The sequence below is a fragment of the Lupinus angustifolius genome, chromosome LG01, assembly GCF_001865875.1.
Source record: "Lupinus angustifolius cultivar Tanjil chromosome LG01, LupAngTanjil_v1.0, whole genome shotgun sequence".
Taxonomy (NCBI): domain Eukaryota; kingdom Viridiplantae; phylum Streptophyta; class Magnoliopsida; order Fabales; family Fabaceae; genus Lupinus; species Lupinus angustifolius.
This window is the reverse complement of record NC_032009.1, coordinates 822,084-843,786: the sequence shown is the minus strand read 5'-3', so window position 1 is coordinate 843,786 and position 21,703 is coordinate 822,084. Positions and strand designations below refer to the sequence as shown.

General features: G+C 35.0%; 4 protein-coding genes across 10 annotated transcripts; 1 reads left to right on the top strand and 3 right to left on the bottom strand.

Moving 5' to 3' along the window:
• Window positions 33-1,937, top strand: LOC109344393 (chromatin assembly factor 1 subunit A-like). 3 transcript variants are annotated; one of them, XM_019583187.1, is made up of 5 exons: window positions 33-535; window positions 650-924; window positions 1,028-1,208; window positions 1,306-1,387; window positions 1,465-1,937. In XM_019583187.1, the coding sequence occupies exons 1-5, from the start codon at window positions 510-512 to the stop codon at window positions 1,648-1,650; spliced, it is 750 nt and encodes a 249-aa protein (XP_019438732.1). In that variant the 5' UTR covers window positions 33-509; the 3' UTR covers window positions 1,651-1,937. The 3 variants fall into 3 exon arrangements, with proteins under 3 accessions (XP_019438732.1, XP_019438723.1, XP_019438715.1); XM_019583178.1 differs by lacking the exon at window positions 33-535 and having other exon boundaries at window positions 550-924; window positions 1,031-1,208; XM_019583170.1 differs by lacking the exon at window positions 33-535 and having other exon boundaries at window positions 551-924.
• LOC109344385 lies at window positions 2,434-5,863 on the bottom strand. Its single transcript, XM_019583159.1, has 3 exons — window positions 5,683-5,863; window positions 4,647-4,701; window positions 2,434-4,553 (listed from the first exon to the last, which is right to left on the bottom strand). The coding sequence occupies exon 3, from the start codon at window positions 4,515-4,517 to the stop codon at window positions 2,673-2,675; it is 1,845 nt and encodes a 614-aa protein (XP_019438704.1). The 5' UTR covers window positions 4,518-4,553; window positions 4,647-4,701; window positions 5,683-5,863; the 3' UTR covers window positions 2,434-2,672.
• Window positions 6,981-12,940, bottom strand: LOC109344364. Of its 4 annotated transcripts, XM_019583128.1 has the most exons (5): window positions 12,615-12,940; window positions 10,694-11,002; window positions 8,968-9,712; window positions 8,016-8,712; window positions 6,981-7,982 (listed from the first exon to the last, which is right to left on the bottom strand). In XM_019583128.1, the coding sequence occupies exons 2-5, from the start codon at window positions 10,928-10,930 to the stop codon at window positions 7,103-7,105; spliced, it is 2,559 nt and encodes an 852-aa protein (XP_019438673.1). In that variant the 5' UTR covers window positions 10,931-11,002; window positions 12,615-12,940; the 3' UTR covers window positions 6,981-7,102. The 4 variants fall into 4 exon arrangements, with proteins under 4 accessions (XP_019438673.1, XP_019438665.1, XP_019438682.1 ...); XM_019583120.1 differs by having other exon boundaries at window positions 6,981-8,712; XM_019583137.1 differs by having other exon boundaries at window positions 6,981-8,565; window positions 12,615-12,938.
• LOC109344334 (probable LRR receptor-like serine/threonine-protein kinase At1g74360) lies at window positions 14,168-18,089 on the bottom strand. Of its 2 annotated transcripts, none has more exons than XM_019583091.1 (2): window positions 17,763-18,089; window positions 14,168-17,546 (listed from the first exon to the last, which is right to left on the bottom strand). In XM_019583091.1, the coding sequence occupies exons 1-2, from the start codon at window positions 17,826-17,828 to the stop codon at window positions 14,325-14,327; spliced, it is 3,288 nt and encodes a 1,095-aa protein (XP_019438636.1). In that variant the 5' UTR covers window positions 17,829-18,089; the 3' UTR covers window positions 14,168-14,324. The 2 variants fall into 2 exon arrangements, with proteins under 2 accessions (XP_019438636.1, XP_019438628.1); XM_019583083.1 differs by having other exon boundaries at window positions 14,168-17,551; window positions 17,765-18,089.

The following is a 21,703-nucleotide window of genomic DNA, read 5'->3' as shown; positions in this document are numbered from 1 at the left end:
TAACTTTTTCTAATAAGTTTTGATGGAAGGGAAGAAAAGCAAAATAAATAAATAGTAGTTTGCTTTTATACTTCTGGCTTTATTTACAACATAATGCATGTCTCTGCCACAGCAACGTGCAATTATACCCTTCCATTATGAGGGAAGGGAGTAAGGAATAGCTGCAATTTATTGACCAAGTTTTTGTTCTGACTTTTTATCACCCACAACCACAATGTATAAAAGACTGAAAAGTGAATTTTGTCAGAAGATGTCTTTAGGGGCAGAAAGCAATCAGCTAATAAGTTAACCATAGAGGTTAATGTGCATGTGGTTGTTGTTTACAGAAACAGGAAACAAAGATCCTTTGCATCTTCTTCAGGCTGCTTGTAAATTCCATTTTACTTTTCTTGTCTGCATGTTGTTCTGCTGTATGAATAGAGCCTGCTCTCAGTTCATATTTACAAAACAAAAAAGGTTGGAAATTAGAGGTTCAGACAGAAAGTATTGTAAGATTTCAGTTTCAAAGAATGGAAAATAAGATCCATCAGAAAAGGTATATGGTTCCCTAACTGCAAACTGTTACATCATTTGATTTTCCATCCTTTCTGTTTCCTGCTAACCACAACAGATTATTAATGAAAAACTACTGTTTTTTCCCCTATTGTAGTGTGTCATTTTCTGATACACAAACACCAAAACATCATGTGTCTAGTGGCAGTAGAAATGACAATGCTTGGAACTGGCTCCAAAGGATAGCTTTTCATGTTGATGATATGGGAGATGATGAGCATGTAACTTCAGTTGCAGCTGCTGCATTTGCCATTCATTCCCTCGAAGAAGCCGAGTCGCGCAATTTGCAAAAGATGAGAGAGGTTCCCAAATCTCCAAGGACCCAACATATGAGAAGAAAAGAGGATAACCATTCTAGGCGACCAAGTAATGGTAACTAGAAACTAAAACATTTCCAGATAGCATATTTATGTTTCTTAACTACCTGAGTTGTGAAGAATTGCCATGTTATTATGTTATAATGATGTTGATGTAGCAGGGGAAGTTTCAATGAAAATGCCATTAGGACAAGACCCTAGGACAAAGGTAAATGCACTTCCAGTTAAACGTCCAAGTGGGACACCCTTTGCAAGGTCTCTATCTCCAGTGCATCACAAAAGTGTCAAAATTAGACCAGAAACTTGGGAAAAGACCATGATGGAAAAAATTCAAAATTGGTAATACTAATTGCATGAGCAGATAGATCATATTAAAACTGTTACCTATTGTGTAAACATGGTTCTTAAATGGAAACCTGTGTTAAAAAAACTTCAGGTGTAAGAAGATAAAGTCAAAAATTCTTTCTTGGGAGTGTGTCAAAAAGATTCAGGCCAAACACCAGATGAAAAGGAAAAAGGTTTTTGTCTCTATTCTTTTCTTGGAATTCTAGTTTATAAATTTGTGACTAAAAACTCATTATTTGTGAAACTACAGAGAGCATTGGAATACAGAAGAGCAATGGAAAAGCAAAGTTACCGGAACAAGATAGGAAGGGAAAATATGAAAGCACAGTTGGAAGAGAAAAGAAGAAAACAAGAGTCTGAGGCAAGAGTGAAAGAAAACAAAATCCAGAAAACAGGGAAGGTTCCTGTGAAATGTTCATGCTTGAATTCTTATTAGTGTGAAGTCTTGGTCACAAGAACATGGCTCTAGAAACAAAGCTGTTAGTAAATATAATGCTGGTTGAAACCATTACTTCCCTTACATGACTTGGGAAATTCAATTACAATACACATAACTATGATTCATTTTATGCAAAGATGAGATGCATCAAACTTTGCTGCTCAAACTGTTTTTCATTTTATTACAACTGTTCTAATTTCATCTTTAATGTATTGATTGCTAGCTTACTCAGTGTTTTGGTTGTAAAGCATGTATTATTCCAATAAAAATGGTCATCTTCAATCTTCCAAGGAGCTAGGTGGTTGAGAAACTTTTACTATTTATTTATATTATACATTTTTTAAAATTTCGCAGTTGCATGAATAAATTACTTATAAAAGCTATTTAAAATTAGGAATTATAAATTTCTTATTATATTTATATCACCTCTACAACTTAAAATTTGTGAATAATTGCGTATTTCATGTTATAATCTTTTTAAATTATTCTTAATTGTTTGATTAGTTTTGAGGTTTCCTTCTCATAGGCTGAATGCTGCTGTTGCATGTTCATAAGGACATTGCAGGCAGATATTCAGTCTTAGAGCGATTCCCACCATGCCCATACTCTGCTTGTTATGTAGAAGAAGTGTTGGACTTATTCGTATAAGAGTTCGTTTGCGAGATGAGTTTTAGAAGGTAAGGGAAAAAAGGAAAATTTGAGAGTCATCTCACAAATGTATTTAACTTTAAGTGTATAAAAAAAAAAAAAAAAACACGCTATATTATTAATGAGGAATAGTTTAATGCAAACCAGTAAAAACATCTCAATTCGTCAAATCTTAATGTCATCAAGGGAAACAATCAAACATAGGAAACAACATTGTCAATCCAAACACAAACAGGTGCAGTTCCACAAAGCTTGTGATCAAAGTCAATTTCAGAACCATATATGATTATCATATATACATAACAAAGTTATATAAACTGTTGAAGTTTAACATGATGTAACATGATCTGAAGTAACTCAACAAGGCGTGCTTACTTCGAAGGTGTGGCCCCTGCTCGAGGTGAATCAAGAGAGATCACGGTTTCGAATGCACCAACTAGAGCCTTTACCTTGCTATTCCTTAACTCAGCAAGCATGCTTGCAGTTTCTTCAATCACATTATTATACAAACGTGGGTTTACTTTCTTCCCTACAACATTTTGATGCCTCAATACCACTTTCTCTGCTCCTGATTTTGAACCATCTACTTTGCTCCTCTCTCCACCAATCTTCCTCACTATGATTCTCCTTTTACTTCCTTCCACATTTTGATGTTTATACACAACTTTTCCGGGTTTGTTACTTGCAGCATTTGACTCACTATTATCACCTTCTTTACTTGTAATGATCCTTCTTTTAGTACCATTTGCATCTTTTTGGTAGTCATCACCAAGCAGGCGCACTGGCTTGAATTTGAGTCTCCTTGGAATGACATTGCTCTGCTTTTGCGGTTCAATCGCCTCCCTTTTCCTAAAGTTCAACCTCCTGGCTGAAACAACCTTATTTGCTGCTCCAACTATTGTGCTAAGTTTTGGTCTGATTTTGTACCCCACCTTCATATTTTCACCTTGAGAACCATTTCCTTTTCTATTAGACTTATAAGGAGTAGTAACATTTTGTTTTCCACGGAAACCGACAGATGATGAAATACATGATAGAACCGATGGTGATCGTGAAGTACTACCCGTTTTAAGTCCTGTTTTGACGAGCTTATATGTAGGAACACTTTGTTTTCCAAGGGAAGATTTGGATGAGGAAATAGATGAATGCACTGATGGTGGTCCAGAAGTACTATCCGTTTTATGAAGCATTTTTCTCTTGCCTTTGTCCCCAAAGGATATATTTGATACATTTGAAGGAGTTCCATGTCTAAGGCCCTTCCTTGAAGATACAGCAGATAAACCTGACTTACTAGTTTTCTTAATATTATGCCTCAAACTTTTGTCCCCTGATGATGAAGGTGGTGGTGAAGCCGACTTCCTTGCATCGCGAGCCTGTGAAGGTTCCTCAAATAAATATGCATTGGTTGGTTCGATGAAATTTATAATTTTTTGTGGAAGATTCTCATTGCTTTCTACTTCTTCAGGTTTGGCTTCTTCGACTTCAACATTCTCATTATTTTTCATGGAAGACTTTTCTGTCAAGTTCTTGGCAGTCTTAGAACTTGAGCATGAAGGTTTCTTGGCACTATGTTTTGGAGACAAATGATTACTTGGTGGCTTTAACTTTTCCTTGCCTCCAGTTAAAATTGTCATTTGTTTGCTTCTGATCTCGGTTGCAGTTTCCTTCCTGCTGCTTGAACCAAAACCACATTTGTTTTTAACAATTTCCCTTTTTGTTTGATTTTTTGAACCTTGTTGCACTGAAATAGAAGATGTCTCAGATTGTGCTTGCCTTATGTCACTGTTATTAAGCTCCATTGAAACATCTTTTTCCTCAAAAGGTGTTGAGTCTTTCACTGAAGTGATTGCTTCCTTGATGATCTCAACAGGAATATTGGATTTTCCAGTTTTTGAAACTGGAGATGGCCTTGAACTGCTTCCTGATTTCTTGTTCCTTGCAAAATGAGTTACATCTTCTTCTGGAACTTCATATTCCTTTTCCCTTGAGGCCACTTCTTTCTTTGATGTTTTCCATGGTTTGGCTTGAATGGCATGTTCAGTGCCATATTTGCAAGCATCATGGCAAGAACCCTTTGGACCACTAAGATAGCGCGAAACAACCTTAGGTGGACCTTTTCTGATTGTTAATCCTTCAATAGGATTTGCTTTCTCATCACCATCTTCAGCCTCAGTTTTCTCAGACATCACTTGGTCAGTAATACTTTCCTCTGCCATTACTGATCAAGATTGAAGCAACAAGTTCAGAAACTCCTATAACAGATTAGAATATTTTCACATCAGAGTCAAAGCAACATAAGATATGCACAATTTGACACATTGAATGTGCAACAAACAAATTAATACCATGTATTCTCTCCAACAAAAATTGGATCCATTTATTGACCACCACTTGTCAAACCTGAAAACTCAAAACATAACTGTGAAAATCAATCTATGAAGGCTTGCATGAAGGGATACTAAGTAAATAAAATGAATGAGAATCATTAAAATCTTTGCAAAAGTGCATCACTTTACACATACTATACTAGTATACCAACAAGGCGTTGGTCTAATGGTGTAAGGCCCCACTGGATCCCCAAGGTCCAGGGTTCAATTCCTGGGAGCGACACTTGTTGGGAGGGACAGCCCTGAAAGGGAAAAAATACTATACTAGTATGCCTTCCCTCACCATGGCACATTTCAAACCACCTATTCATGTACATTTCATATAGAAAATGTGGAATGGATACTGAAGCATAGATATATTGTTCTAATGAAACAAACCCATGATAGTTAGTTATTGACATATTTATTGGCTCATTTGTAAAATCTATGTTCATTGAGATTGAATGAAACTTTTTAAGGATCAGAACATTGAATGAGACAAGATAAAACACATAATTCTAATGTCTAAGAGACTGCACATAATGTAATAATCATGCTTTGCAGGTTAACATAAATTTACACGTATAAAAAAAGTAGATGAAATAAAATTATCAATTTGATTATACAACCAAATAACCAATTGTTGGAAAACTTCAATGGGTAACATAACTTGTGAAGGGAATTCAAAACTATGCTGCAGAATCATTCATAGGAAAGATAACAGATTATATCAGCCTTATTTAATTCCAATAACCACCAAGTTTGATATGAAATTTCTCTTAGGCATCCTAGTTATATGATCCGATCATAATCCCTTGAGACAACCTCATATTTAAGATTATAATATAAGATAATAATCATCATAGTGTTTGTTATTGATCATGTTAACGTGCACAAAATAAAATACAAAATAAAAAGGCAGCATGTGATTATTAGAAAATAAGGTTGTTTGTTATATTTCGAAAAGAAGGAAAATGCATGGCATGATACATATTACATATTACATATTACATACCTTGTTGTATGTAACTGTGTGGTTTATGTTTTAAGAAAATGTGATGAAAGAAAGAAGGCAATAATGGAATCTGAATGAAGAAAGGTTACAAAAAAGGGTGGTGAGTTATGTTGGATGGGTGAGTTGGCTGTTCCAAAGCGCGTTTGTTGGGACAAAACAAAGAAAGAAAGAGTCCTACCACAAGGAATAACACTGTCAAACCAAACCACCCTTAATAACCTGTCAACTCAACATATCCCAAAAAATTCATGTCTCTTGTCCCGAGTCAATCACAATAAAATAAGTAATCAAAAAATTTATTTTCTGTTATTATGATTTTAATAACCATGTAATATAATCATTAATTATCATTGCAAGTTTACAACAACAAGGCATGTCGTCAATATACATTCATATCTAGTAAGGATTCTATTCCAGGAAAAGCACTCGAATCTTTAAAAATAAAAATAAATCTAACATGTAATAACATATTTATAATAAAATGACACTTTTGTCATTGAAGTACTTTCCTATAGAGATCTTATTCATATGGTTTCATATCTATAGTTTTAACAAAAAAATGATATTCACATTTTATAATCTTCCTTAATGAAATGATGTCAAGAGTTTGCAAGAAATTTTTGTGTGGAGTGAAGCCTATTTTAGGATGATGTGACATAGTTCATTTATGTAAATAAAAAGCATTCAATTAATCTTTTAGTAATATTTAATATCTGAAGTGGTGTTCACGTGGTAAAAGGCATAGATTGGAACAAATTTTGGAAGGGAGAAGGAAATAATTAAGATTTTTCTTAAAAATAATAATATACAAATCAATAAAATTAAGAATCATCCAGCTTAGAATAATTCAACATTTAGCACTGGTTTTATGGAGAGGTATTTGGTTCAAATCATAGTTTTGATTTTTTTTTTCTAAAACTGAACCGACCAACATTTTATTGTATTCTAAAATTTCATATTTTCTATCATAGACCTTCATAATTTACTATATCATCTAGATGTTGAATATTTGTAAGGTTTTATCATTAGGTGAATATGGTAAAATGTCTATATATGTTTCTTATTACTTAAATATGGTGCATGTTAATTTGTTCTGCATAACAGCACTTGTTGCATAAACAACTTGGGACTATAAAAGGTTCAATACAAGGGTGGAGTATGTAGGACCCTTGAACTTTGGTGTGTGTAGTAGTAGTAATGATAGTAATGATGATTTGAAATAGTGAGATGGTGGTGGAAGAAGTGTTTGATGCAGTGATTGTAGCCACTGCTCATTACTCTCATAACCTTTGCCATCATTGGAGGAAATGATGAAATCCATGGAGGAGTTAACATACTCTTATATTGTATAATGTAAGACATTTACAAAACCATCCTATAGTTCATAAAAAAACTTGCATGAACATAGTCTTAGAATCAGTTATATACTTCTCAAAATAAACTTGGGATTAGTGGTGGGAACTCTCTGACCCCTTCTCTTTTTGCATGTCTTTCCCCAACTTATTAGGCCCCTTTTCTCAATGCTCAACTCAGTGCTATTAGTGTTGTTAGAAGTTGAAGCACATGATCTTTTCCTCCCTCTAGCCAGTGCATTTTTACCTGTACTTCTTAGAGAACCTGTTTCTGAGTTAGTAGTACCACTAGCTACAAGACCTCCTATGGTCTGAAGATCCTCGGTCACCTCGTACCATGACAAAGAAGCAAGGCTCGGGAGGATTTCCTTTTGAAAGTCCTTTCGCCACCTTCCCCTATTTGTCCGGCCCTTTTTTAGCTGAGTTGGCGAAGTTGATCCGCTTACTTGCTCAGTTTGGCCACCACTCTTACAGCAGCAGTCGCTGACCTTTGTCTCTGTCAAATTTAAGGTCGTGAATTCAAAGTAATCCATGCCAGCAAGCATAAATTCCTCGAGATCGTTTACCTTATTGCTGAAGTCTTCCATTGGATGATTCACTGTTGCAGAAACAATATCAGCAAACCACGGCAGAGGACTACTTACAAAAGATTCAGATGATGAACACATTGTCATTTGCAGACTATTATGAGCAACAAGTCCTGATATAGAAACCAAAGATTCTGCTGCAATTCTAATTTGGTCCTCTTGAACTTCTGGATCCTCTTGCTCTGCCAATTGAACGAGCATTTCAAGCTGGTTTTCATCACATTCTCCTCTGGGTGGAGAACATTCTTTGCTCTCTGGACTCACAGCTGCCTTGAAATCGACATCCACGGGCATATTCTCTTCTTCAATCATGCATGAATTCAGGTCAATAAGACCTGCTACAGATTCATGTTTATTCTGCTCATCAGCAGGCATCTGATTCCCCAAGTGACGCACATGAATCTGAGGTGACGTTACATCAGATATACAGCCTCTCTCAATTTCTTCAGTACTTCGATTTTTTGTTTGGTTCTGGAAGACTTCAAAACATTGCAGGTCAGATGAGACATGAGACTTTCCTTTGAATACAGGTTTTTCTTTAAGCCAAGACAGGCCCCTTGTTGAATCCTGAAGTTCATTTTCTTCACCTGTAATCTGAATGCTTTGAGATGCTGTTGTGTCAGAGTAACCACCAGGTGTAATATTCAGGTTTAGATTCCTGGAAGTCCCCACATTGTCAGAACCCTTAACATACTTCGCAAGCTCGTGACTATCTGATGAACCACTGTTAAGAAATTTGTTTGGATCGAGAAATTTTCGGTTGTCTAAAATAGGGTCGGATTTAGCACTTATACACTGATAAAGCTCATTTTGGCTGAACCCAGAAATACTGATCAAAGGTTTAGAACTTTGATCCAATGACGCAGAATAGCTAAAACAAGGGAGTTCTTGAACTGCAATCGAGCGTGGGCCAAAGTCAAATACAGGTGTTTTCCATAACTCTGCTGGTGAAAAGCCAGAAGTTATCATGTCAGCCTCGGAAACAATATCAAATGGAGAACATGTGCGTGATGCGCTGCTTGGTCCAAGCAAGCCATTACTAGTGGAATCTTGAGTTTGTGCAGAGCTCTCACTTCTAGAAAATTTTCTCCCTGTCCAAAAATGACTTTGGTTAATTTAATGTAATGAACGAAAAACTCTAAAGCCATTAAATTGTTCCACATTCTTACTTAATGATTCAACGGAAACAGGTTGCTTTTCTGGGTAAATACCTTCGCCAAAAGAATCCAAGACACCAACATACATTTAAAGTTATAATTGTACATAATGCACTGACTAAATTTAGCAGTTTTGATGAGAATCTGAAGATAAAAGAATATAATATATTCTTGGAGACAAGTTCTTACCAGAAGTATTACCATAGGACAGCCATTCGTGTTTCTTCACTGGGTCTGGTTGCAGGTTAGTTGAGAAAGCTTCAAGATCCTGCCTCTTGTTCAGATTTTGGATGACATCATTGGGAAAATTTTGAGATCCCGATGTTGTTCTTCTCGACATATAATAAAAGGGGTTGTTCCTGTGATGTGCAAGGCCCTCCAAACCATACGACTTAACAGCTGCATCTACTTTAAGGTTGCACGGTACATTTAAATCAGCAAAATCATGAGACTTAGTTCCATGTGGTTTATCATTACTGTCACACACAACCAGAGAAGTTCTATTGAAAGAGTAACCTGACACCTGGTGCACTCCAGTAACCCTACCATTTTCCAAACATTTACCTTCTTCACTATCAATGTACTCATCAGCGGGAAGTTGGAGATCCAATATTTTTTTACCAACTTTTCTGTACATGGACTCTTTAGAATCTTTTAAAGATTCTTCGGTTACAGTGGGAGCAGGGCACATTTGTCTGCTCTTTTCTGGGGAAGAAGCCAATGGCAACTGTATTCTTTCAGCAATTAAAGCAGGTGATTGACCAGTTGACCGGGGCAAGTTTGGTGTGAAACATATCTTTTGGGCGTTTTTAGATGACAAAGAGGAATTTGACCATGATGCCTCCAACCTTAAGCTATGCTTATATAATTCATTCCGTTTAATACCATCCATTAAGTCCCTCTGCCTGTGGTAAACACGGTGGAGCTCGTGAATCTGAAGAGCAATGTAAGAAATAGTGAAGTTTCATGAGTATCCAATACTACGGGAGAGCCACATTGTCAGAAACAACAAACTACCAGGAGCAACCACAATGAACTAAGCATGGTAAAAAAAATGAATTGATGAGAATTAATTTTCAAAATCATTTTGATTAGATTGAGGTGAGCCTCGGCGCAATGGTAAGGTTATTTGCCTTATGAACTGGAGGTCATGAGTTCAAATCTGGGAAATGATCTCTTCGCTTGCAAGGGTAAAGCGCATGCATCTACCCTCCCTGAACCCCACTAGGATGGGAGCCTCGTGCACTGAGCCGCTTTTTTTATTAATAAGGTTCCCTTTTTACTCCACACTTTCTATTCATAGTACTATAGTACCATCACTAGTCCAACCTAAAGCATAACAGCTCTGTTTACACATATATTATTCATCTATAAAATTGAATTTCCAACTTAAAATCCACTTTGTCCATGTCTTCTAAAAGCAACTACCTCAGACCCTTTAGAATTGCATTCAAAACTCTTCCTCACCATCACAATTCCCAATGCATTATAGAGTCTAGGCTAAGACCTTAATACACCTTCAAGATGTCAGCTACCAGATGATCATAAAACATTCTTAATTAACAAAAACAAGAATATGAAGGGTTGAGACTTGAGTGAAGGACAAAACTTAGGCAAAGTTCTTTGGCTGCTTCTGGTGTTGTTCTCCAATAAAAACTTAATACGTATTTTTTTCTAACAGCTCATCAATGAAAACTTAAAAAAGTGATGTGTTATTTTTTACTAGAGAAGGGCAAGACAAGCACCCAACGTACTTTACCTCAAATTTATCCTTAAGTAAATTGCACCACAAATCATCTTTTTTAAAATAAAATACGGAAGAAAAAAAAGTTCTTCGCCTTTGTTTGCTGAAATGAACTGTACAAAAAACACCAGAGAATCAAATCTAAGAATAGAAATTATTAGGTCAACATACTTGGTCCCTGAATACAGCTTCTTGCTTGAGTATTGTCTGCTTCAAAAGTTCCTTGTTAATGTTAGATGATGATACTGGCAAGGAACCAATGTTGTGGCAGTCATTCTTTAGTTCACTGTTAATGTTAGATGAGGTCCACATGCTGCCTTCGGAATCAAAGATGAGGTCCTTTGTTGAACAATACCCCGGAAAATAGCCATGGTATTGCACATTTGCACCCATTCCCAATAATGCCATAATGATAATGTATAGGTTTCAATTAAACAAGCTATAGCGTAGTCCTAGCCTCAATTCCAGTGAAAGGAAAACCTGCACACAAAAAAGGCCACCCAATTTTTATTTGATTGTTAAACCTTTCAGTGGAAAAACAATGTTGTCCGTTAATAGCTGGAATAATTTTTCTAGGTAATCGATAAGTACACCCAAAGTTGGAATTACTAGATTTAGCATCCTGGAGAAAGAACATATGTCATCCTACAGTTTAATTATAATGAATAAAATTTGCAAAAACCACCAAAGTCCATATGGTTCATAGCAATCAAGTATGCTCCAAAGAAGCAACACTTTGGTGAAATAGAAACACGAGTCCGCATATGACAACACAATAAAGAGTTAACAAAAAAGTGCACGAGCCTCCCACCTAGTGGAGTCTGGGGAAGTTGATGTATGCAGCCTTATCCTTGCAAGTGAAGAGATTGTTTCCAGGATTTTAACCCATGACCTCTAAGTCACAAGGCAAGCAACATTATCGTTGTGTCGAGACTCACCTTCCATCAAACCTGTTGTAACTTGTACATTACATTTCAATTTAGCATCATGACTCATAACGCATATACATGGCACAAATTTAACCCAACATAGAATGCCTAATGTATTTAGCTACATGTATGAGATTCATCACCTAAAAAACTCTCCACGCACCCCACCAAAACAAAAAACTTACAGGCTTCAATACATTTTAAGTAAAGACAAAGGAATCACGGTTGCCTTCACAAGGAGGAAGCGTCAACGAGTTCAATGTTACGAGGGCAGGGTAGAAATGTAATTCTATTGCCATGAAAAGAAAATAATAGCAAGAAATTTAGGAAAGAAGGGTGCATTTACTGCGAGATGGAGTATGGGACCTCATAAACTAGAATCCCCATGTTATATATAGATCCAAAATAGCAATACAAAAGTGCACAGAATATGCATTTCATATTGATAAGCACAAACAACTGAAGTGAAATTTTCCTTATCATTGTAATGAACTTTTAAAGCAATGGATTATTCATTAAGGTGGAGACAGATGGATTTCTAAGGAGATATATTACTTAGGATACATATCAAGATGCTTGTATCAAAGAACAATGGCCAACATTTTCAGTGCCGTAAAAAGAGTATCTACCGAAAGAGCTTATATTATCTCCCACTTAGAACAGAATTAACTCCAAAATTAATGCTGACACAACAATGTATCGTTAACCATGGCTTGCAGAAGATTAGCATAACCAAGTTTGTAAACGGTAACCGCGGTGTAAACTACAGCCACAAAATAGAAATGAGCATTGAAGGCCAATTCATGTACTTGTATCTGTGGGGAATGATGAAACAAGGGAAAGAAATGGGTGTGGATTGAATTATCAAACCACAAGAAAAGCCTAATCTCCCACTAACAAGTAAATAAGAATCAGATACCTAACACAATAGTATCAATTATGAAATCAAGTCCCATCACAATAATCAAGCCATGGGAAGAATAAAGAAAGTAAAAGGAAACACTTGTTCTTCAAGATTAAAAACAGGACTTTGCAATACTAAAGGTTCAATCAAATATCATATCAAAACCATTCTTCAACAACAGCATAATGATAAAATTAAATTAAATAAAAAAAGGAAAATGCTGTACATGCACAACATGAACAGAAACAAATAAACTCACCAAAAGAAGAAAAGTGGAAGCAGCACTCATTGTGTGTGAAAACTTTGCTATACAGCAGAGAAACCTGAGCAGAAGAAGAACCCCATGAATCTAGAGCCAAAAACAAAGAGACCCAGAAAAGCTAATAAGTAAAAAAATGATTTTTATTTAGTATAGAGAAGAATGAAGCATAAAAAGCAGAGAAAATGGGGATTTGGATCTGCAGTGTTGGGCCATTCTCTCAATGAAGATTTGAGAGAGAGAAAGAGAAAGAGAAAGATAAAGAGAAAGAAAGATCCTAAAAATGAAATCCATGGAACCAAACGATACTTACATGAGAAGGGACGATATTAAAGTTGTCAACATCTTAGTCTCTTTCTCATTTATGTTTTTGTTTTTATTTTCTCTTCATATTTTTCACCATAACAAAAACTATACTTGCATGCTCTAGATTCTCTCCACCATTCTAGTAATATATTAATTTAATTTCACAACTAACAAGAATAATTTTGAAATCAGAAACCTTTTCTAGTAATATAAATTTCATTGGATCTCAAAGTTAATAGTTCAATTTCTAAAAATAGTACTTGTTAAGCAAAAATTTTAAAAATATAGTTTCTTATATGTAGACTATATGATTAGTTAAATAAAATGTATTTAAGTTAAAAAATTAATAATTAAGTATTTTTTTAGCAATCATAATCATAAGTAGTGGCACATTGAATAATATATTTTCAAGGGAGAGATGATGTTTCCTGTTTAAACTACCTTGATTTTTTCAAATTCATTTTTTAATGGAATTTTTAATTCAGATTGTTACATCCTCTATTGTGTGTTTTTTTCTATTAGTTCCTATAAATGCAGCACTCAACAGTGGGGTACACCATCCTATTTTTAATTTCAACTTACATAAATGACCCTACAATTCACCATTATCACAATTTTGCCATTCAAATTGTCCTTAAAAATACTTTTTTTGGCTAGTACATTGTTATAAAAAATATTGTTGAAGTACTTATTTGTCCTGAGAACTCATCTCAGTTCTCAACAACCGGAATGAAGCATAATTATTGGAAGGTGAACCATTGTAATCAACTTGTTTTAATAATTAATGCAAGCTAAAACATCACTATTTTTATATCAATGGGACCAAAAAAGAATGGTGTTTTCCCCCACAATAGTTAGGCTATAAGGGCCTTGAGCCCAAAAAATTGAGTCTTTTTGGTAGTGTATTGCATTGTATTATAGCAGTTAAAATTAGCACTGGCCTCTATATTGGTAGTGCTTATATTGAATTGGACACATTTTATGGGACAGGATATAAACATCATTGAGTTATGTGGGCATAAGTGAGTATCTTGTTTGTTGTTTGGGTAAAAAGGTATTCTACTAAATGAAATTCTGATTTATTTGTCAAGGGTGTTGAATTTGTTGATTTTTTGTCTCTAGCTCCATTTTTTTATGCATGTGCCAAAGGAATTTTTTTAATTCATGAGCAAATAATTACAAAATAAGAGAAGAACTAACATGTTGAATAGTGAATACTCAATCAAAAGGGAAAACAAAAGCAAAGTTACTGCAAAAACAAATTTGAGCAACTTCCTCAACTTAATGAACTTTCTGTATACAAAAGAAGAATCAATCGTGCATGACAATGTTTTTTATCCAATTGTAAACTATGTTACACCTTAAAACTATGCACAGTCTCACTTTTTTCCTAAACTCAAATAACTAACCAAAGTGTCCATGATTTGAGTCTCCCTTGGGGTCAGATATCCTAACCAGCATAGCAAGAACCTCCTTCATGTTTGGCCTAGCCTGCGGTGCCTCGGCTGTGCACTTCACCCCGATCCTTAGCAGCTCAGCCATCTCCCCAGCCCCACCAACTAGCCCAATACCCATGACGAAAGCCGGTATAGCATGGCTGCTGAACCCATGATGATGTCTTCCATAACCCATGACACGCTTACCCCATTCTACCAAACACTCTTCACCACCATCCACTGCTCTTCTTCCTGTTGCAAGCTCCATAACCAACACACCAAAACTATACACATCTCCTTTTGTTGTAGCTTGCCATGTTTGTCCATATTCGGGTGCAACATAACCAACTGTGCCAGCCACCATTGTGCTCACATGACTATCCCCAGCACCAACCACTCTTGCAAGTCCAAAATCTGTAACCTTAGCCTTCCCATCCTTGTCTAGTAACACATTACTAGCCTTCACATCTCTATGCACAATAGAAGGGTAACATTCATGGTGTAAATAGACTAGTGCTCTAGCAACATTGATTGACACTTCTAGTCTCCTCCTCCAAGTAAAGCGCGTTCTATCAGTTACTAGATCCTCCAAGCTTCCACCTTCTATGTACTCATAAACCAATATCTTCTCTGAACCATTTAGGCACCAACCATAGAGTGTGACCAGGTTAGGATGAGGCCAACCAAAGCCATGACCACATAGAACCTCCATTTCAGCCCGGAATTCCTTTTCGCCCTCAAGTCCTTCCCTTTGAAGCTTCTTCACTGCCACTACTCTACCATCAGGAAATACTCCCTTGTAAACTGTTCCAAACCCTCCTTTTCCTATGATTCTGTCCTCTGAGAAGCTGCAAGTTGCTTTCAAGATGTCATCATGAGTAAAAGCTGTCTTGTCCAAACGGATAACCTTAACTGTATCAGACAACCAAGGTGAGGATCCAGAGCTGCTTGAATCATTCCATTGTTTTGTGTCCCTCAAGATATATAGTGGTTCCAAAGAGGGTCTTTTCACCTTTACACATACTATAATGGTAAGAATACCAAATATCATGAAAGCCAGTGCTATAGCTAGAAACACCAAAATCACAGACAACTTTGTACGCCTTTTCTTGTCATTGTTGTGATTGGTAATGTTTTTATCATTTGTGATGTTGGCATCAATAAAATTGGGAAGAATCAAGAGGGGGTCTCCGAAATATGAATCTCTCCCAAAAGTAGCGAATTGTCCGGTTGATGGGACCGGACCAGATATGAAGGGATTATATGAGATGTTGAACTTGTTAAGCTCATGCAATTTGCTCAAAGTTGTGGGAAACATCCCAGAGAAATTGTTGCAAGACAAATCCAGATTCATCATACATTTCCAATTGCCAATTTCCAAGGGAAGTTCACCCGAAAGCTTGTTTCTAGTCATGTTCAAAACCACAAGTGGCATACTTCCCATCACTGGAGGGAATTCCCCTGAGAAATTGTTGAAGCCCAAATGCAACATGCTGAAGTTCACCATTGCCCCAATATCTGAAGGAACTTCACCACTAAGCTGGTTTCCAGTGAGTTGAACATACCCTGAAATCTGAGGTAAGCTATAAGAGGAGCCAGGAGTACAAAATGGGAAAAGACCATATCCTTTGAGCAACTTGTCCCAAAGGCTTCTACAATTCTTCCTTGTTAAGATGCTATAAACAAAGCTGAATGGAGGGTAATCTGCAGGTAACCATCTCCTCATTGCTAAACATTCACCCGAGCCAGCAATAATTCTAACCCCTTTCCTATTTGCTTCAAATGTGGGTGTGGCATTCCTTCCAATTTTTGACAATTCAGAAGGAAATCTCCCAGAGAGTTTGTTATAGGCAAGGTTTAACCATAGCAAGCTTGAGCAGTTTCCTAACTCCGGGGGAATTTCTCCGGTTAATGAGTTATTTGCAAGCATTAACCATAAGAGGGAAGTCAAGTTTCCGAGGCTTGGTGGGATTCGCCCACTCAAATTGTTGGAGCCAATGTCAAGCGCTTGCAGACGCAACATGTTTCCAAATTCATGTGGAATAGGTCCGCTGAAGTGGTTATATGATAACATTAAGTACTTCAGACTTGACAATTGAGAGATTTCAACAGGCAATGGACCTGAAAAGTTATTGAAGCTTAGGTCCAACCGAACTATGTTTGGTAATTTAAGAATTCCAGATGAATTTAATCCTCCAGTGTAAGAATTTGTGTGCAATAGAAGAAAGTTCACTTGCTTGAGTTTCCCAAATATATCTTGTATGTCTTCACCAAATCTATTTCTGCTCAAATCCAAGAAAACCAAATTAGTCAAGTTCAAAAGGGTGTCTGGAATATCCCTTGAGAAGCTATTGTTCCCCAAGTACAATGCACTGAGACCTGAAATGTATCCGATTTCAACGGGAATACTCCCATTAAAATGGTTACTAGAAAGATTCAGAATGGTTAAACTCTTGCAGTTAGCAACACCCTTTGGTGCATCACCAACAAAACCATTTTGTGAAAGGTCTAGGTCTTCAAGGTTACAATTCCCTGCTGGAAAAGCTTCAGAAGGAATAGTCCCACTAAGATGATTCTCGGCGACAGAAAATGATCTCAGCCTGGCAAACTCCATCCATATCCCTCCAGTGAGATTATTGGTGCTCAAATCCAAGTACTTCAACTTGACACACTGATCAAAGACATTAGTATCAATCCTACCAGTTAAGTTGTTACTTGAGACATTCAAAGTAACTAAATTGTCACAATTGGAAGGGAAATTCAACCCAAGCTCCCCAACCATTCTATTGGTAGACAAGTCCAATGTCTGCAAACTTGTCAAGCCAGTCAAATTTAGCTCTCCGGCGAGAATATTATGAGACAAGTTGAGATGCAAAAGCTTATGGCACTGCCTCAAGTCTTGAGGAATCTCACCAGATAGGGTATTGGAAGAGAGATCAAGGTATGTGAGCTCAGTGAGCATAGAGAAATTCGCGAATATATTTCCCGTGATGTAATTGGAAGAGAGGTCTACGCCAACAACTCTCATGTTGGTGCACGAAATTCCTGGCCATTCACAAGGATTGGTGCTACTATTGTTCCAATTTATATACCTTCCTTGGTCTGCAGCAGTTTGGTTGTTTAGGTAGGATTTCAGCATCAACAGAACCTGTTTATCAGTGTCCAAAGAATCCCCAGCAACAACAACAACTAAACCTGTTAAAACCAAACACAAACAACAACAAAAAAACAAAATTTGCATTGGTAAACTTGAAATGAAAGACAACTAGCTTAGTATAACAGAATCATCAACCTAGGAAACACAACATAACATAGTAATAATAGTACTAACAAGAAAACACCTCGCATGTTTGATATTAGACAATGTTCATTGATTTTGAAGATAGAAAATTGAGCAGTGAGTAGTACCTGAAAGAAGGATGAAGAAAAAGAGTAATAGGAAACGGAAAGAATATGAATCCTGCTCTGACATTTACGTTATTGTTAGCACTTAGAACTTGTTGTTGTTGTTGTTATGTGGTTGTGGTAGTTGTGTTTGTTTATTCAGCAAAAGTGGTGTTATGATTATTCCATATGCCTTGGGATGTATGTGTTGGAGTGCAGAAAGAGTTGGTGTAATTTATTATTATGTGTAATAAATGAAGGGTAGATAGGTGCAGTAATGATTATAATAAAAAGGGTTTGTTTGATGAAATGTCAAATATAAGTTTCAGAAGATTGGTATGTTTGTAGTTACTAACTATTTAGTTTAATGATGTCTAGCTAATCACGTATTGACACGTGAACATGAATAAAAGTAGTATTCTAATTATCCTGAGACATAGAATGAGACACTGTTTAGGACAGTTAATATCTATTTGAGATAGGAAGATCAAAAGGTATGGATCGACAGTTGTCCCAAACAGTGTTTCATTCATGTCACAAAGCAATCAGAATTCTACATTTTATTATTTGTTGCTTTTAAAAAATTTCTTCTATTCCCATATCAATACATGATTATCTTAGGACATGGAATGAGACATCGTTGGAAACATCGAAATCCCCATTCCACAAGGTATTGCATTGCATTACTAATGTAACTAACCAAGAACGTGGGTTGCGGCGGTGGAGCCGCCATTGCTGACCGGTTCGGATCACATAGGTTTGTGTTTGACCCAAATAGATGCCAATTGCCAAGGCTAAAAAATATGTACACTGAACGCAGACACGGTTTATGCATTTGTTTATTCTTTTTCATAAATAAACGTGTTGGGTAAATTTGTTTATATATGAGACTATGGTACAAGGTTAATACAATGTTTAGTTATTCTTAAGCAACAAGGTTAATATATTTATGCACTCAACCTTGAAATCCTCACTCATACATACACACACTAAATGGATCATTTATAGTGAAGTGGACTCAATAAGATTACGTATATGTTCGTAAGTTTGTTATAATTTCCATTTTGTAAATATTTCTACGTCAAGTAGTGAAAAGAAATTGATGTCTCCTTCATAGTTTGTTAGAGTAGTTATTAATATAATGTTTTGTGCCTAAGCTAAGAAGATAATTTCTCATTTCCGTGGGTATGGTCCAAGTAATGAACGCATTTCATAAACACGTAAATGAAATTGTCATTTTCAGTAGTAAACACTTTTCAAGTGGTCAATGAAATTCATATTTGAAAATATAGGCATGGTTCAACAATGACTAATGATACTAAATTACTAATCAATGGTTGGTCACATTCTTAGATTTGTCTTCACGGCAACCTTTATTATATAGACCTTATTATTCATCACAACTATTATGTGCTTATTGTTAATTCATTTCTGTTTTTAAATAATTAAATATAAAACATTTAGATTTTTTGTAACTTAGCTACGTTAATATCACTTTTATATCTCATATTATGTGTTACAAAAATACATTTAAGTTAAAGTTTTTATTATTAAATATATTTCTGACCAATCACAACTCATAATATATAGAGTGGTACAATATTGTAGGACAGAAGATGCATACGATTCTCAAAATTTAAGGCCATTCGTTGGAAACCCATTCCTTATAAGATATATATAGAGAGATAGGGAAAGTAAATTTGTTCTTACCCAACGCATTTTTTCTCTCCGTACACATGATAATGATTGAACATCTAACATGTTTAAAAAACTTAACCATCAATCATTGATTGAGTTTTTTGGTAATTGATATATATTTTTATGATAATATATAAGTTATAATTATAAGAAATTTTAGATAAGATACATATAGCATTGTTTATTTCATAATAATTCCTTATTTTTATTATGAGTTATATCAAATTAATATTTATTTTCATTGTTAATAAGAACATATATGCAAAAGTGGAGTAAAAAGATTAAGAGTAAAGAGCTTAAAAATATAAAAATTTAATATCATAAAATATGAATGAGAGTTGACTTGTCAACACACTAATAATTTATAAAATAAAATAAATTTTGCTTGATGACCAGATGTAGACTCATCATGATTTAATAATCTGTGGTTTTTACACAAAACCATGCATGCATGTATGAGACCGTCATTATTTTTTTTGAATCACGATCCTCTCTACTAATGAAAACGCAAGTAATTATTTTTACACTTATATAAAGAGGTAAAAATATCATCGTACTTTATCTTAAAAATAAAATGTCAAATTATATTATATTTTTATTCTTGTTTTGGGTGTACATGTCCCTCCATTAATAAAGAGGATCCTAACTCATTTTTTTTTAACAAGTTTGATTAGCATCCTAACCAAGACCATAATTCCTCTAATTATCTTAATCACTACTAGTCATGGCATTTAGATTTTTTCTGTCCCCCTTAAGTTTACATATATAAATATTAGAAACAAATTAATGCGAATTTTCAAATTGTTCAAGTTTATGGAAGCAAAATGTAATTCGTTAACCTCGTAGCAGGTCAACCATTATGTGCCTAACAAACCTTTAGCATCAAACCAGGATCTGTGGACCATCCTATACAATCTCAAACAAATTTGTTACTTGTTCCTAAGCAATGTCCACAAAAATTCAAACAGATATCACATGTTTATCGATGTTTTATTATCTGTCTAAGTCATTCATAATGTTAATTTTATTTTTAAAATTTTCTTTTAGTTATATAACAATTGATTCGGAATAACGAATAAGATATAATTAAAGACAAGTGATTTCTTACCGATCGTAGTTCGGCCAGGAAAAAAGTAATCTCTTACCTTAGCATTTGGTTGGTCCATCGAGAAGAAATAGACATGCCTTGGACTTGAAGTTAATACTTATCCCCACACGTGTAGTGTAATATTCAATAAACATTATTATTGACATTGCAAGTATAGCCAAATTTGCTTACATTTAAACCACTATTTATTCAAACCCAATCATAGACTAAATGAATGTTTACAACAAGATTTTGAAAAATAGTAGCTACTATTATTATCCTCAACGTCATGGTATGGAAAAATATATTTTTTATGGAGAAAAAAGGGAGCGTATTTTACGGAATTTTAATTCAAGCATGTTTAGGATCTTAAGCCAAATGAGCTGAAAAATGCGATATTAATCATGTAAAACTTTAACTTTTGTTGAGCATTTTAATATTGTTGTTTTGATTTATTTTCGGAGTTGAAATTATTCAAAGAAATTCTAACAAAAGAAATTTACACCGCATTAGATATGTTAAACTATATTAAAAGACTATAATATTCCTTTCAAATCCATGCATTGCTTTTTTGAATATTATTGATAATGCTTGTGCCTATTGTAAATTTTCAAAATTAAAATTGTTTAAATCTTATCATAGAGCAACTATGTCAAAATATAGATTAATTAGTTATTTCTGTTGTATATTCAGAGCAAATGTTAGAATTAGTTGATTATAAGTCTTCCATAAATGATTTTGCTAAAAATTGAAATGAAAGTTCACTTACATTATATCCTAATATAAATTTCGCCCAACTCCCCAAAATTGACATGACCTTAATTATCCTAGGTATTTTATTTCAAATTATTAAGTAACCAACGAGATGTTAATCTAATAATATAAAGTTTTATTAGATTTTCAGAATGACCAAAAGATTAAGAGTTTAATTTCAGTCTTAAATTGACTAAAAATGAAAGAAAAAAAGAACCATGCTCATTTTTGATATTGGATAGGGGCGTTATTAAAGAATAGCATTATCCTAACGCTTTATTTATTTTGAGATACTTTTCTTTTATGTTGAGGATTTTTATCCTACAAGAATTCCAAAATGGCAAAAAAGTTAAAAATTCGATTCCAGTATTAGTTGCGCTGAAAGTGGAAGAAGAAAAAGAACTATACTCATTTTCTATATATTG